The sequence below is a fragment of the Mchenga conophoros genome, linkage group LG12 (assembly GCF_057382185.1).
Source record: "Mchenga conophoros isolate Kocher_MC1m ecotype Shallow Benthic linkage group LG12, M_conophoros_male_GT1.1, whole genome shotgun sequence".
NCBI lineage: Eukaryota > Metazoa > Chordata > Actinopteri > Cichliformes > Cichlidae > Mchenga > Mchenga conophoros.
Window position 1 is genome coordinate 21,550,438 of NC_140537.1, and position 17,097 is coordinate 21,567,534.

A 17,097-nucleotide genomic window follows, 5' to 3' on the forward strand; every position below is an offset into this window, starting at 1 on the left:
AGCTTAAACAAATAAAACATGGCTCTGAAAATGGTCATGTGCAAGAACTGGACTGAAAAAATGTGAAAAAGCAGCCAATGTCCAAAGATAAACTTTGAAAAAACATCAAAAATCCAGGAGAACTATTACTCAAGACCACTGTAAAAACTCTGGCTCCTTAGAAGAAAAATTGAAATATAAAAGACTTGTGCACAGTGCTCAATGTTTAAGACATGATACAAAATGTTTAAACATACCTAATGGAGGTGTTGAGCTCCTCAATCTCCTCTCGTAGTCTCTTAACTTCGTCCTGCATTTGTTGCCTTTCCTGCTGGAGCTTCATAATGTGCTCCACTGTCTTCTGTAACGTCACTGCATTACTGATCTAAAAGCACAAAGTTAATAAATATGTTTTTAATTAACAAATCAGGCATTAGAGGCAAACATGGTTCTGGACATTTCATGATAACATACAGGTACGCCTGCTTACATTTGATTGGGACTTTAGAGCAGGAACCAGGTTGCAGAGTGTCTTAAAGCCAATATTTATGTTTGATCGCCTCTTTTGCTCAGCAGATATGTGTGTGGTCCTCCGGATCTGTCATACAACAGCACAAAGGATTAGACAGTATTATGGAGATTGTATGCAATGTTAAAAAGAAACATCGGAAATGCCCCATGACGGTGTAATCCGTGCATTAAGGTCAATCTCAGTTAATTAAGATGTTTTACATGTAAAGTTGGATTTCAGTCCTATTCAAACATGATCAAACTTATTTAAGTTTGAGTTTTATGTTTGAAAACACACGAATACAAACCTGAGGTTGCTCGTTCTTCACCAAAACTGGACTGGTACTGCTGATTAATGACTGTGGGCTGGGTAACGACTGTGGGCTAGGAACCTGATCTAACCCGCAGGGCGACCTTTGTCCAGATTGTGGCTGATTAGGAACTGAAAAGAAAAGGAACAAAAAACAAAACAGGTTTTAACACGTTGTGGAGGTGAAGTTTAAAGTAACTTTCTGAATTAATTCTCACCAACACTGCAGGAACCCTTCTGATTTTTGCGGCTAGAGGAAAATGATTTTTCTTTGGGAACAATTGTCTGAGACTTCTGAGGCTGAGGCACGACGTGAAATCCAGATGCCTGAGATACATGAAAATATCCAAAAAATAAATATAAAAACATGAAAGAAACTTTGCAATAAATATCAATCCTCTTTACTTAAAGAAAAAATAAAAAATAAAAATAAAAAAGACGGCCTTCGAACAAATTTCACAAATATACAGGTGCCAGACCAGTTAAGGGTTTAAAAACGTGGCAATTAGTGTGGCAAGAGATGTGTGCGTAAACAAATACCTGCAAACACTATAAAGAAGAGTGTAAATTAATCCACAAAGATATGAGACACTGAAGATGGCACAGAAAATGTACTTTAGGTTATTGCTGCTAAATGTGATTCTGCAAGCTATAGAATCACATTTCTCACACTGCTTCTGCATTTTGGTTACATTTTTCCAAAATAAATTATCAAACAACATGATTTCTCATGTCTTGTTGTTCATCTGAGGTTGTACTTACCTAATTTTTAAGACATGGTAAAAATTAGATTTGTTTTGTTATAATATGATATAAAACCTTACAATTTATAAGGGGCACATTTATTTATTTATTTATTCATTTAACAAAACTGTAGGAAATAAATTCAAACAATAAGCTGCAAACATACCGGTCCAAGAGCAGGAGAAGTGATGACCACACCTGTGTTAGGGACCAAATCTGCTTTCAGTGGTGTGGGTGTAACAATCACAGCATTGGCATGACCTGGGAAAGGGCCTGAGAGGATTTACACACACATACACAAATGTTACAGAGTGATCTGAAAGCTCTGTGGGAAATCTAATCATAGGATGTATATAAAATATGGTTGTAGCCACATTAACCTCGCTCATTGGTTTGTGGACAGGAGCTCTTGAGGCTTTTTGAAACCAAATGTGAAAAACTGTGGATGTGACCTAGAAACTAGGGTACAGTTTTTGCTTATCTATTATCTTCTTTTCAATCAAAAGACAACCTCACTCTACTGCCTAAACCCAGATCTTTACTCTTTTTGACTCTAACGGAGACCCAAGTTTAGTGTAGTTTAACTTTTTATCGTCATTGTACTTTGCACAATAGTACTGTGGTGGATTTTTGTATGATAACTATGTAACTATATACACTATATATCTATGTGCACTGAACATATATATTTTAACTTTCATGTAGAGTCTTAAGCACAAGACATTTTGCTTCACCATGGTATATTAAGGTGGTACAGTAACAGGGCAGTTAATGTAAGGGGAGAGTTGTCCTGAATAATTTACTCTCTGGTAACTAACCTTCCCTAATACACACTCAACGTCTTTCATGCAGCACAACCAAAACAGTAACATTGTAACAGAGATCCTGAACACATCACGATAAAATACACACACACACACGCACGCACACAGAGAAGTGTTTTAAGAACCTATGTAATTATAAAATAAGATTGTGAAGATTTAATAATTAGGGTTAATGTGTGATGTTTGACCGTGTCATGACCTATTGTGATAAGCCAAATCGAAAGGGTAGTCAGAGTCCTTACTGGCCTTTGGCCTAGACCTTGGCCGCTACCTGACCCCTGCAGCTGTGTTTGGCTGGAAGGCGGGTGGGAAAGTTACCCAGCAGCAGGGGGCGGGGATACGGGTCCCTATATATTAGGGGACCAGTGGACACCCCCAGTACTTTTTTCCCCTCTGCTGTTTCTCCTTGTCCGTCTCAGAGTTGCTCTACTGTCTGTGCTCAAGGCTGTACACCCCGGGGTTTTGCTTTGCTTGCTTTCTGCTATGTAATTCTCTTGCTAGATTTCTGTATGTATTTTTCCTGCTGTTCATATGATTCAGTGTATTAAACTCTGTTCCAAGAATTCTACTCTTTTCCAGAGCATCTCTTGATTTTAATTGGATCTAAAGAGGTTGGATCTCCACATTGTTGGTGGGAGAAGGTTATCAGGATGGCTTCAAAATCTGCGACCACAGTACAATGAAACTGTAGCTCTGTAGTTTACAAAATGAAGCGACTGATATGATGAGCTCATCAGAAACATTTTGCTAAGCTCAAAGATCAAATAAGTCTTGGTTTTCTAAAAAAGGGTGATTCGCCTCCTCCTGGCTTAGGCTACTTCCACACTGGCATTTCAGACCAGCACACTACATCTGTCTTTTAATGTCATCGATGAGTATAACCTCCTTTTCAGCAGCTTTTCCTGATACATCTTACAAAGATTGTCATATTTAAAATGAAAACATCTATACTTGAAATAACTACCTCAGTGTACTTTTTTCCTTAAAACTCTAACACAAGTGAAGCTACAGTAACTCAAATATGTGTGTTACAACATTAAGTCATTACATTAGACATACTGTAGCGCTACCTTGTGGTGAAAATGATAATTTTACATTTCTATTTTACAGATATAAAATACTGATCTTGATTTTAGAAACCACAGACCTGTGAGGATGATCTGAGACGAGGGAAGGGTGTTAGCAGGAGCGATCCTTGGCATGGGCCGACTTTTGTTGGCACTGGGTGGCTGTAAAGGTCGAGGCAGAGCAAAAGTCTGAGTTTGCTGTACAGAAGTGGCAGCCAGAGGAGCCACGGTTTGGAGATGGGATGGGTGACCTGGCGCTTGTGCAGATAAGGTGCTATAATCCGAGCTGTGGCTGAAGGTGGTGGCAGAGTCACTCGGCGTGACAGAGGAGGCTGTGTGCGTAATCACAGATGCCGCTACAGTCTCATCCAAGACTGAGGTGTTGTTCAAGGGTGAGGTAACCATGGGTGCTGCTGAGGCCATGTCCTGACCTGGAAGGCACTGTACCAGAGGATCATGTGATAACGGCTGAGCGACAGAAGGAACCTGACCACTGGGCGCCACCTGCCCAGGGAACAAGGACATGTAGTTGTGCGCATAGACAACATCGCTACTACCGCCTGACTGACTGGCCATGGGAGAGGGGACAGACATGGGGCTAGAAGGGGAGATGGGGTTGGTTGTCAGCTGCATGGAGGACATTAACTGGGCCTGGCAAGGGATGAAAAGGAAACAAGCACACTTAGTAAAATATGACACAGAGCAGACACACTTCTGTAGTTTATGACAGTAAACAGACTGTCTGATGACACATCTGTTATACCTGCTCTTTAACTAACGGTAGTAAAAGTTTCAGGAGTGGATCCATGATTTATAATACTAAATATTCTGAATAATTAATAACTGACCTCACTGCTAACTGATCCTGTACCTTAATTTTCATTTGAAGTTTCTACTTTATTGAAATTTTTATTTTAAAAATATTTTCACCTTATTTAGATTTTTGATTTGCTTCATACTGAAGTTTATTTTTGAGCCACACTATTTTATTCATTTCACAGGTCATAGTTTTAACAGAATTATTAAGTGCTGTACCAAAGGATTATTTATGGAGTATTTAAAGTGTAGTACGTGTCCTGTCTTCAAATACTGGTTTTCTAAAGTCAATTACAGTGAAGTACAGTGACAGGACTATGACAGTGTGCATATATAATTGTCAAACAAGCTTCTTGTTTTTTAAACAAGTTCACTGGACACTTTATTAGGTACAACTATTTCAGAATGAGGAGGAAAAGTGATTTAAGTAATTTTGAACGTGGCATCGATGTTGATTGCTCTGACTTTTTTTAAAAACTGCTGACCTGCTTGGATTTTCCCACAAAAACATCTGTAGGGTTTACAGAGAATGATTAAAAAGGTAAAATATTCAGTTAGCAGGAGTTCCTCTGGGTGAAAATGTCTTGATTGACGTCAGAGAAAAATGGCCAGATTGCTTTAAGCTCATAGAAAAGCAACAGTGACACAATACCCCAAGGTATACAAAAGAGCATTTCTTAGAGCAGCTGGTCTGCAGCAGAAGACCATCATATAGACTCACCAATATGAGACAACAGAAAAAAAACATGTTGCCTAAGCTTTGATTTCTGCTGCAACATTCGAGTGGTTGGGTCCAGATTTGAGGTAAGTAACATAAAAGCAATGATCTATTGTCTATCAGTGGTTCAGGCTGGTGGTGGTGGTGGTGTACACTTTGTACCGACTGAGCACCGTTTAAATATCACAGCCACCAGATCTCCATAGCACTGGTGGTTGAACAGGAGTTTCACATTATGGATGTGCAGCAACTCTGTGACACCTTCATGTCACTTTTGAAAGTGTCTGCTGGTTCAACCAGGTTCAGGTTTCACGAACGCTGCATATCTTTTTCATGGCTATGATGAGCCTTTATACTGTCTGAGTTGCTAAAATTCATACAGGGACCCAGAAACAATTAACCGTGGACCCAAAAGATACACATTTTTTTCACTAAAGCCAAGTCATGGCTGATTAAAAAACTTTTGAGAAACTTCAAGGAGGAAGGTATGAAAAAAAAAGCCAAATATTCAGAGCTATTTAGAGTACACAATTTTATTGAAAATTTTATGAATTAAATGTTAATCAGTTTGAGCAAGTCATGTATGAAAGTGCTGTGTAAACAGTTTAGTAATATTATTATGTTACTTCATTGTTTTTGTCTAACTACAGTAAGGCAGAAAGTTGGTGGCAGACGTGGGAGAAATACAAAGAAATTTTAAATCTAAGACAATAAAAAAAAAAAAACTCTCCTTGAACAGACTGTTTTTATGGTGGTGTGTGTTAGGGACTGAGCCTTGGATCTGTGTTTACCTGTGACTGAGAGCTGCTGCTGGGTAGAGGGGTGACAGATGATGCAGTGGGGGAAACAGAGGGGAAGGCGGGCTGACGGAGGCTGTGAAATAAGTCTGGAACAAGAGTCTCTATGTTAGCTAGAGGTTAGTAAAACCACACTACTTTTTGCGTTAGGCTAGGTCAACTGCTGTAGCAGAGTTACTAGAATATGTGTGCTTGATTTCTGTACAGTGTGCACTATTAGTCTGTGTCAAGTCCTAATGCAGCTGTGGGTGGTGCTTTACTGTTACCTTGCAGTGGATCAAATGAGTCCATGAAGTCCAAGTTAGGCTGTAACGGGATGAGTCCTGGTTGGATCATGTCAGCATTCCCTGCATGAGCTTTGGACAGGAGAGGCAGAGTTATGGGGAGTAAGGGCCACGGCATGGCTGTGTTTATGCAAATATAAGAGATCCAGTTCCACAAGCATATCTTTTCTTGATTTTCTTACCAATCTCCCTCGGATTAGGGAAGGGTATGGGCTGGTGTGAGGCCAGCGTAGAGAACAATGTGTCTGTAAACTCAGACATCAAAACGTCCATATCGAAAAGGTTGTCCATCTCCATGGGGGCAGGCGCTTCAGTAATCATACGACGAGTCACACAGCGTGCAGCGGCCTCTTCATCCTGATAAAAGGAGACACGGAGCATGTCTGGAGAGACTTCCCCAAACAGGGATAACTGCTCCTCCGGCCCCTTTGAGCGTTCAAAATGCAGTAACCACACCAGTTAGCAACACACAAGCATGCAGCATCACGTAGTATTGTGAACTCCTCATTTACATGAACTGTGCAAAAGTTTGATGGGAAATTTCATTTTATGCATTTTAGATGTTTGGTTTTTTTTAAACGATACAAGCTACAATTCAGTCTTTTAAGTGAAGCCTAAAAGATTAACCTCGATCTACATTCAAGCAGGCTGCTAATTTATTTATTTATTGTTTACATTTACTTTTCCATGCTGTCAAACTCAAGACTGACATCATTACTCTAGTCCAATCATTTTCTTCTATGACCCAATCAGCTTGCTTCCTGCATGCTTCAGATCTCAGTGCTCTTCTGTCATTGTAATGTCAGACTCGCATTCATGCACTTCCACCTCCCCCCCGGTGTCTCAGAGCCCCATCAAAGCTTCCATTTCCCTCTTCACCACCATCAGTCTCTAGATCTTAGAGGATCCTGTCCAAACTCCTGTCACTGCTGGGTCACTGCTCCGCTGTTCCACAGCCTAATCACTAAATAGCTTTTATTCAAATTCTGTATCTCGTAAATCATTTGAACTTGTCCGAATGATCTCTCCATACTGAATACTTTTTCAACACATAAAAAGCAGCTCAAAACATCCATCCGTCCATTTTCTTCTGCTTATCCAGGGCCGGGTTGCGGGGGTAGCAGCCCAAACAGAAAAGCCCAGACCTCCCTCTCCCCACCCACCTCCTCCAGATTGTCCGGGGGAACACCAAGGCGTTCCCAGGCCAGCCGAGATATATAATCTATCCAGTGTGTCCTGCCCCAGGGCCTCCTCCCGGTGGGACATGCCTGGAAGACCTCGCCCAGGAGGCATCCTTGTCAGATGCCCGAACCACCTCAACTGGCTCCTTTCGATGTGGAGGAGCAGCGGCTCTACTCTGAGCCCCTCCCAAATGGTCGAACTTCTCACCCTATCTCTAAGGGAGAGGCCAGCCACCCTTTGGAGGAAGCCCATTTCCGCCGCTTGTATCCGTGATCTCGTTCTTTCGGTCACTACCCACAGCTCGTGACCACAGGTGAGGGTAGGGACATAGATCGACCAGTAAATTGAGAGCTTCGCTTTTACTCTCAGCTCTCTCTTCACCACAACAGACCGTCTGTCGAGCTCTCACTCCCTTCTCCTGTCACTCGTGAACAAGACCCCAAGGTACTTAAACTCCTCCACTTGGGGCAGGAACTCGTCCTCGACTCAGAGTGGGCACTCCTCTGTCCTCTGTGAACATTGTTCCCTCGCTGATATAGCCTGCATTATTTTGGCTTCATCTTTGAAACGGAAAACACATTCCCATCCCATTCCTTCTTTTCTCAGCAACAGGCATGCAATGGCCAGCCCCCAAAATAAGTCACCACCTGGATGTAACTACACAAAAAGCCAAGAGTCTTCCAATAATTGGATAATTACTGCAGTGATTACTATGTTTCAGCTTGCAACATGTTATTTGACTGTAAATGATGCAGCGATTAGCTTCTCATTTCTTAAACAGCCACGTTGAAAAATCTATCCCATACTCATGGAAATTGTGTTACTCCATTTCAGCCAAATTATTGTCCTAGATCAAGCAAAGAAAAAAACTGAAAAGGGTAAAACTGAGTTAAATACTGTCTAATATACTATTAAATCAAAAGAAATCCTGAACAATCATGTCTGGAAAAACATTTGGAGAAATTAAATCTTAAAAAAGTAAATAAATAAACATTAGAAGTCATTGATATGTTGATAACAGTAAAAGTAACAGCATTTCCACACATGATGAGAAGAGAACTAAAGGGACTGAAATTAAACAGCTGTGCAGCTTCGAGAAAACCACTAATTAGTGAGACTAACTGGGAAAAAAAAAAGACTTCATTTCGCTATGGAGCACAAACATCGGACTCATACCAATACTAGATGAAGCAGGGTAAGAAGAGAAATGGCTGAAGTAATGCATCCATGATCCCTAGTGGAGGTGGTGTTGTGATCTGGGGTTGCTCCGGTTGTTCAGGCCTATTTAAGCAATGTTTTAGGTCAGCTGACTACCTGAATATACTGAAATGCCATGCTCACTGAACCAGAGAGTGATACGGCTGTAAGTCATACCACCTTTAAGCTCAGGGTAATAAAGCTTATTGCTGTATGAATGTGTGTGTGAGTTGAGCACTCTGCGTCATTAGGAATGTGCTATACAAATACGAGTCCACTTACACATATGAGCAGACATTCACAGCACTATAAGCTGCCACTCGAATCGCATCAACACAAAACCTTTGTTGGTGAAAAATTCATGCAACTGTTGATAGAAATAAATGCCCTGAGATTATTTACTGAAAAGAGAAAACGGCTTATTAAAATGTCACCATGGCAAATGTGTGCCGTCATTAAAGCTACAGGTAGTCAAATAAAATATCAGTTTGTATGACTTTTGACTGGACACTGTACGTCTTCACGGAGGAAGTACTGAGGACAGATGAGTGGGGTTTTATATCCATATTCACTCACATCAAAACAAAAATAAAATGTTTTAGGCTCCACAAAGAGCTCAAATTTTATCATGAACTGTGTCTGGGATTGCATGAAGGAACAGAAGCTGACATAAACCCCCAGAAAAACAGTTGCTGTTTTAAAGTGAATGATCACTAACACCAAATACAGATTTTATTTTGGGCTGAAGTTTGAGTAAAACTAATAAACAGGTTCATTTTCTTTAAAGCTCCACTTTAAATTTAACACCTCAAACTTTTGCACAGTGCTGAATGGGTGAGGATGCCACCATACCCGGCATGTTGGTCCTTTCACATGGTTGTGTGATGACATCACACAACCACATCCATTTATAGTCAGCATTACAGCACAGGTAGCTGCTCCAGTATTCTCCTGAACCATAGGTTTGACACTCACACCTCGACATCAGCGCTCATGTCTAAACTCCACAGTTTGTTAAAGTGCCCTGACACTGTTAAGCAGTGGCTGGCAGGTGGATGGTTTTCTTCAGTTAAATTAAGACAAAACTAAAATAATTATCTTTGCACAAGAATAATGCATGTCTGGGATAAATGAGACACCTGGACCTCTTGGTTATTTGGCAAAATTCTCTGTTAGGAACCTTGGCATAACGTTTGATTCTGGTTTTACTCAGAATGTGAGTTTATGTGACCAGTTGTTTGTCTGCTTTGCTAATCCAGCCAGAGGTCCTGCTCTGCCTAAACAGTGGCTTTCCCACTGGATTATAGAAGCCATCTCACTGGTGTACAGCACCAAGAGTCTTGCTTTGCCCCAGGGTGTGAGAGTTCATTCCACCATGGGAATGGAAACATCATGGGCTCTTTTTGAAAGGGCCATGATATTTGTGCTGCAGCTAGTTGGGCATTACTTTTGTTCAGTTCTATCATTTGGATGTCACAGCCCCTTTGGTGGCTCATGATGTCCTTTCTGCTGGGTCTACCACACGCTAAAGCGCTGGCGGTCTGATTCTAGTTCGGTGGCTGCTCTGTGGGGCGTGTAGAAATGTTCCATACCTGTGTGCTGTACCTAGTGAATCAACTGAATCGAATGAAAGGGAATGAACGGTTATATCTATAACTTCTGTTCCCTGAAGGAGAGGAACAAGGTACCGCCACGCAGCTTGGCTCGTTGAAGAGCGGATATCAAACTGAGGGATGGCTGTGATGACTGGGGGTATGTGTGCAGGTGTCGCGACACACATTTTGTCGTGCACATCGAGAAGTGCACGACTGGCGGAAATGATGGGAGAGGTGACAATATTCCACATGCCGGGTATAATGGGACCCTGAATGAATGAGTGAGTGAGTACATAGTTTTACAAGCTAAATTAGATGCACACAATCATAAGTGCCTTGTATGCATAGTCACAGATGATCTTCTAAGTACAAATAATTTCAAGTTGACTGGGTTAGTGTGGTTTCATTTCATCAGTATCAATATCTGGCTGAACAGATGTTAGATGTTGACACTAATGATTATGTTAATATTAACGTCTTGTTAGTGACCTAAGCATGTTGCAATGCTGCATACCTTAAGTAAGCTCGAGAGGTCGTCATCCTTGTGTTTCTGTAGCTATAAAAGAGTTCACAAGTTCAACATTAAATAAATATTTATGCTTTATGGCCAAACAACATGTCTACTAAAATTTCTCAGCATCTTTGTAACAGAAACAATGTTTCAGTAAAACTATACTGCACCCTTTTCTTAAAGTATGTTCTCCATTTGTGGTATTCTCTTATGACAATTTCAATTCTTCTTTTCCAGCATTTCCCCTCTGCAGCGATGGCCTGGAAAAGAGAGAAGGCAAGAGATAGGAACTAAAACGAAGCCTATGAGAAGCATATGGTACAAAGAAAGGAAGCAGGAAAGGAAAACAAACATCAATTTCAAGAAAGTGGTTTGAGTGTCTGGACAACTGGATGATTTCAGTGAAAAGAAAAAACAAGTCTCTGTGCATCTCACAATGATCACAACTTCTTCATCTTTACCTCAGGACGAGGGATGTCCAGGTCCATACTTCCATCAAGTGGTGTCACAAAGTGACAAACAGGATTCGATCTTTTCTCCACATCTGGGGTTTGAAAAATAACTCGTTTAAAATAGAGAGTTGGATTTTTCCATCTTAGAAAAAGATATTTGCAGAATATGAAAAAAACAAGCAACATAACAGGTATGTACAGTTATGGTTTCCATACATTCATCATGCACACGAATGTCAAGGTTATTTTGGTCCCCTAATGTACAGCCATGTCCCCTTTTCTTTTTCCACAGTAGAAAAAGAAGAGTTCAACGAATTGACCAAAGGCCCAAAATTGCTTCAACATTTATACCCACGATGAGTGGATGTAACATTTTGACTACAACTGCAAATGAAAGCTTCATTGTTAAAATAAATAGCTCTATTTGTTTAGTTATAACTCACCCAGCTCAGAAACACTTGACCCAGATTTAGTTTACTTAGTGATGTAAATGAAAGTTACTATTAGTCACTTCCACAAATCAGGCGTCACCTGTGGTGACCTTAGATTCACATCAAAGTGTATTTAAGACATGCAGTTTTCAGTTTTAAGTCAGCTATCGCCAGGCTGGTATAACTTTGAAATATATTAGCCAAAACATAGTGGCTCAGCTTGCAAAACATGGATTATAAGTGTAGTCCGTGTGCTTCTCTGTTTACTTTTCATTTTTTTCTAGAATTAGGTTTACTGCATGTCTGGAAAAGTGGCTAAGCCTCTGCTGTAGTAATGACTTTCAAGAAACATCTTCACATGTGATAAAGTATTATATCAGAAGGACCACAAGTAGCTATTTATAAACACAAATAGAAGCTTGAACTATAATTTCAGTGAGAAAAGCATGCTGACATGTCCTAACCATGATACTAATAGTCCATTCCAACAAAGCGTTTTTAAAAGCAGTATTCAGGTCAGTACATGTCCCACAAAATGTGTAAAAGATTTCAACAGTGATAATAAGAGAGGTTGATTACAGGTTTCTCCAAACCCCTTCACTCTGCTCTCACATTGCTGGATCAGCCTGTGTATGAAAGGATACTGGAGACAGAAGATCAGAAACTGTCTCTAAAATCTATTATGGTGGAAGTAAGACCGGCATGACATCCTTTCCATTCCCTTTAGTATCATTATTAAGTGCATATCTCATCCTATCCTGTATTTCTTTGTTGTTTGTAAATGGCTTCTAATTTATCTGGTATAGCAAGAGATTTTTATGAAGCCCATCAAACACATACTGCTGATTCCACACTTCCTGTGCTCTGACCTGATTTCCCCCCAGGATCTAAAGTCACATGAAAAACAAAGTTTTCACAGGCTCTATGCAGTCCTGTGAATAACTATACCCTTACTGCTTAGATAGCTTTAAGAAAGGAAGGCACTGGAAATCAAATGCACTTGATTAATTAACTGATCATCTGCAAAGCTCACCTGGAGCATTCAGGTGTATATTAACATAATCCCACAATCCAAAGGGGAGATGTCCCAGAAAAAAGTCAAACAATAAAAATAAATAAATAAATATATATATATTTTTTAAAACACACAAAAAAACCCTCAAGCCTACATCTCAGACTCTGCAGGCTTCAGTTAGCATGTTAAATGTTACATTTAGATCACTTCAAAAGCACTGAACAAGCACAGCTTGTTTGGAACGGTTGCCAGGAGAACTCCTCTTCTCTCTAAAGGAACATGTCAGCACAGCTTGCAAAGTTTGCAAAATAAACCAAACACAGACACCTCACACTAACTGTCAGAGTGCATTCTTGATACAAATGTGAAGCCATCTGTTCAATAGCTAAAGCTCAGCTCAAACTTGGAATTGAGGTTTTCCAATGGCCCAGTCAAAGTCCAGACATCAATCTGACTGAAATGATGTGCCAGGACCTTAAGAGAACTGTGCATAAATGAACGCCCGCAAAACTGACCTGAAACAACATTGTGAAAAAAAAAGAAGAAAAAAAACAAAAGAGCGGGCCAAATTTCTTCACAATAATGTGAGAGGCAGATAAATTCACATGTAAAACAAGTACTTCAACATAGAGCTGCTAAAGGTGGTTCTACGAGGCACTAAATTATGGGTGTAGTTAGTTTTTCAAAGCCTTTCATGTTCCTCCCCTTCTTATGCATATTGTTTTAGATCTTTATGCAGTTAAGTTGATAAGTTCAGTGCTATGAGTAGACACAACACTGCTTAATCCCTGGAGTTATATGCCTTTTTTATGCTTTAGTGTCATATATAGCAGCATTAAGTCGCTTAATAAAATTATCTCTTTGAAAAGGGTGAGGTAGAATTAACGGACTGAAAAAAAAGCAGCTGCTGTCCACAGAAAAACTTTGAAAGACTTTTAAGCCTGGAGAACTACTGCTTAAGACCACTTTAAAAAAATTACACAAAGGTCCAGAAGCAAAACTTAAAGAAATGAGGAGTGCCTCTAGACTTCCACAGTACTGTATTAGGCTTCTTAGTCAATCATTTTGTGTTGAATTCTTTTTCTTTTAAACATACATTTATTTCCACTTTAATTAGCTGAAAACCAATTAAATAGGAGTGAAACTAAACATACCTGGTGCAAAATTCATTTGGGAAGAAAAGAGCTATGCAGTTAGAGAAACTAAGAGCAGCACATCAAAAGAAACCGCAAAACAGTAATCACTTCTAAAAATAACTGGATTCTATGATTGATTCAAATTGTGTTACACTGAAGGCAATGTTTAATTAAATATTAACCAAAAACAGTCACTTTCACATTTTGTGTATGAAATGAAAAGCACTGTGGAACTCTTACATTGGATGTACCAGGCTCGCCATATGGCGTTGTTCAGGCGAATCTTGTCTCTCCAAAGCAGTTTTAGCCCTTTGAAGTTCTTCCACTTTGGAGACACCAACTTACCACTGAAAAGGAAAGAAAAACATCAGTGAAATAACTGTAAGACCAAACCAAAACCTTTAAAATACTGTAAGAATGCATTAGCAATCACAAACAGTTTTTTTCTTTGATTAATTGATCATGCACACGTTAATCACGTATCTTTTTCAGGTGAAATGATCACAGGTTTTTTTAAAGCCTAATAGTGATACTTAGAGGCTATACTGATCCAACACCCATCAATTAGTAAAAAAGTAAGGGAGCACCATCCTCTGACAGGAGTTATGTGTCTGACGAAAGAGTTTCACCAACTGTGCGGCCTAAATTTGGCTAATTATATTTGAACAGAGGTGGGCCGCAGGACAAAATGTAAATAAATAAAAATGTATAATCACATTAAAAAAGGTGTGAAAATAAACCACATGTGTTGTTCGCCTGCTCAACCCGTGACTTATGTCTAACCACAAGAGCGGGAAAGCAAAGGCAGACAAGAAAAAGGAAGCCTGTTTAAAGTCATGCTTGAGTTACAAATTATACAACAAGATGATGGCAGCTGCTCCTGCTGCTTACGCAAACAGTAACATCACTAATACACAGACACACACACACGTCGGTAATGTTGAGACAAGTGAGCACTGGAGGAACTCATCTGTATGTGCAGGTATGTGTACAGCATGTGCGCTTAATGATTACATCACAGTAACGATTCTGTCTGTTCAGTGTCACATAAAAACAAGATGGGAGAGTCAAACAATCAATGATAAAAATCACTGACGCTTCGTGGACTTAAGGGGTGCAGGTGTACCATTCTGATATCCGAGTGCTAAATTGTAAAAAGACTGACCATTAAATTAAAAAACAACAACAAAAAAATTTCCAAAGCGCCTTAACGAGGAAATGTTTACTACAATCCAAAGGGGTTGGCTCACAGTTTCCCGTCTTTCCATTCTTCCTGTCAAATTTTACAGTCTGTCTCTCTTGACCAATTCTTTTCCTTTCCATCATTTGTTTGTTTATTTACTGTACTGAGTATTATTTACTGTACTGCACACTGTGTGAGTCTTTTGGAGCATATACAACCGTTTCAATGGTAAATGCCCTTTTGCTGAAATAAACCCTCATCACTTACAACAAAAACAACAGAACAGTAACTGTATCTTTAAATAATCAGGGCAAAGGAAATCCTCTGAGCAACTGGCACCTCAAACATAGCTGTAAACAGAAAACTATGAGTACGGCCACTATTACTATAATGTACCATTATAGGGACCATCTTTAAACCTTCTTCTTTAAATCTGCACAAAAGCACTGCTTTTATGCAAACATACAATCAATAATCCTATTTATTGATTGTAAGTTTGCAAATTCTACCTTTTCAGAATAACAAGGTGCTTTATTTATCTGATTTAAGTATTGCATGGAGGCATTATCTTGTAATAAGAGCTGCATGGAACAACTGGCAATTGAGTTATAGTGATTGTCAATTAATTTTATAAATCCCTGCTCAGGCATAACTGCTCAACATTGCCTGGATCTGTAATTGAACTGGAAACTTGAGATGCACAGTTTACACGAATAATTGACATATTTTTGGCTTTAAAATGAATCAACTATTGATGAGAAATAAATATTTTTAATTCTGAAGCACTTATGTGCTACACATATGATGATGGCACAGAAATCAGATTTTAAACTAAGGCAAATTTTGATGTACAGGCCTGAGCCAGGGTCATGGTGGGGGTGTCCTGTTCTTTTAATCTGATATGTCACCAAGTCATATAAACTCATTTTATAAAACCACCAGTCTGCTGGCTATGAAGGAGAATGCTAGTTTTAAGAGCCTTCTGCATTGACTTCATACCAAGTAGAAATGTCTTTAAAACACAGTCCATACCTCTACTACAACCACAGAAGCATGTGCAGCTTTGTTTACAGTTCAACTCAGAGTGCTGACATGATCAGTATGTTTGATTCATCCCACTAGCGCACAGGAAAAATTGCCATGCTAACTTCATGTCTAATCAGCGAAGAAACAACAACAAGTACAGTCATGTGAAAAGGAACACTTTTACAGGACTCTGCCCACAGACTAATTACGCCCTATGATTCAACGGCTTGTAGATCAACCTTTTTGTAGCATTAACTCCAAGTAATTGTTTGCTGCAGGATTTTATCAGTCACTCATACCATTGTGGAGAAGTTTTCACCCACTCTTCATTACAATGTTGCATCAGTTATATAAACTTTGCAGGTATTTGTTTATGCACAAGTTTTTTCTAAGTCCTGCCACAGCATTTTAATCGGGTTGAGGTCTGAACATTGACTGGGCCATTTGCAAAACCTTGATCCTTTCCTTTTTCAGACATTCTGTTGTTGATTTGCTGCTGTGTTTTCCCATCCTGTTATCAATGAGAGAAGAGACTTTTTCCAAACAGGCCGTCCAAACAAGCTATACTTCTTCAGTCTTTTTCTATTTCTGTCATTAACTTTAACATTTGACATTTCAACTGAGACCTTTAGAGTCTGAGACATAGCTCTTTGTGGTTTTTGCTGGTTTTACGAGCACTGGTTAATCTGAGGTGAATTTTCTGGGATGTCCATACCAGCAAACTGGCAAAACTTCTGCTTTCATAAAGGTGCTCACATTTACTGATGATCTATAAAACCTGGCTGCTACTTTCCTTCATTGTGGCAGCAGTAAGGGTGCTTTTAGGTTTTAACAGGATTGCACAGAGTCCTGTGAAAACTTCCTCTTTCACATGACTGTAGATAAGCCTGCCACAAAACAAATTAAACTTTTATAAACATCCACTGTGCACAAGGGTCAGCATAACAACATATCTAGTTGATTCCTGCATCCAGATTTTTTGGTTCTAGGGTTCCTGGATGAGAAAACTGCAAAACTCAATGGGGTTAGTAAGAAGGGATGAGGTACAACTTAATTTAAGTAGGAACAATTTAATTACCAGAGCCCTGAAATATTCTCTAACGACTATAATGCTAAACATTAATGTGTGGTCACACAGATAGGACAATGTGGCTTGACTCAGCAATGGTCAATATGGCTCTCTCTCTCACACACACACACACACACACACACACACAGTAACGGTTCTGTCTGTTCAGTGTGAGATAACAACAAGATGGGAGAGTCAAACAATCAATGATAAAAATCACTGACGCTTTGTGGACTTAAGGGATGCAGGTG

The 17,097-nt window shown here is 39.6% G+C and overlaps 1 protein-coding gene across 3 annotated transcripts in view; it reads right to left on the reverse strand.

Annotated features, from left to right (window-relative positions):
* The window catches only part of mlxip (MLX interacting protein), a 28,047-nt gene that overhangs the window by 9,530 nt on the left and 1,420 nt on the right, over window positions 1–17,097 (reverse strand). Inside the window, exons 2-14 of one of the 3 annotated variants that reach the window (XM_085294508.1) lie at window positions 13,809–13,915; window positions 10,996–11,078; window positions 10,705–10,794; window positions 10,538–10,579; window positions 6,232–6,406; window positions 6,032–6,121; window positions 5,760–5,854; window positions 3,515–4,085; window positions 1,710–1,816; window positions 1,018–1,126; window positions 798–931; window positions 470–577; window positions 237–364 (exon numbers count right to left, since the gene is read on the reverse strand). In XM_085294508.1, the coding sequence (XP_085150634.1) occupies window positions 237–364; window positions 470–577; window positions 798–931; window positions 1,018–1,126; window positions 1,710–1,816; window positions 3,515–4,085; window positions 5,760–5,854; window positions 6,032–6,121; window positions 6,232–6,406; window positions 10,538–10,579; window positions 10,705–10,794; window positions 10,996–11,078; window positions 13,809–13,915 (1,839 nt within the window). Of the gene's footprint in view, window positions 1–236; window positions 365–469; window positions 578–797; window positions 932–1,017; window positions 1,127–1,709; window positions 1,817–3,514; window positions 4,086–5,759; window positions 5,855–6,031; window positions 6,122–6,231; window positions 6,476–10,537; window positions 10,580–10,704; window positions 10,795–10,995; window positions 11,079–13,808; window positions 13,916–17,097 lie in introns of all 3 variants that reach the window. The other 2 variants (XM_085294510.1, XM_085294507.1) reach the window with 2 other exon arrangements.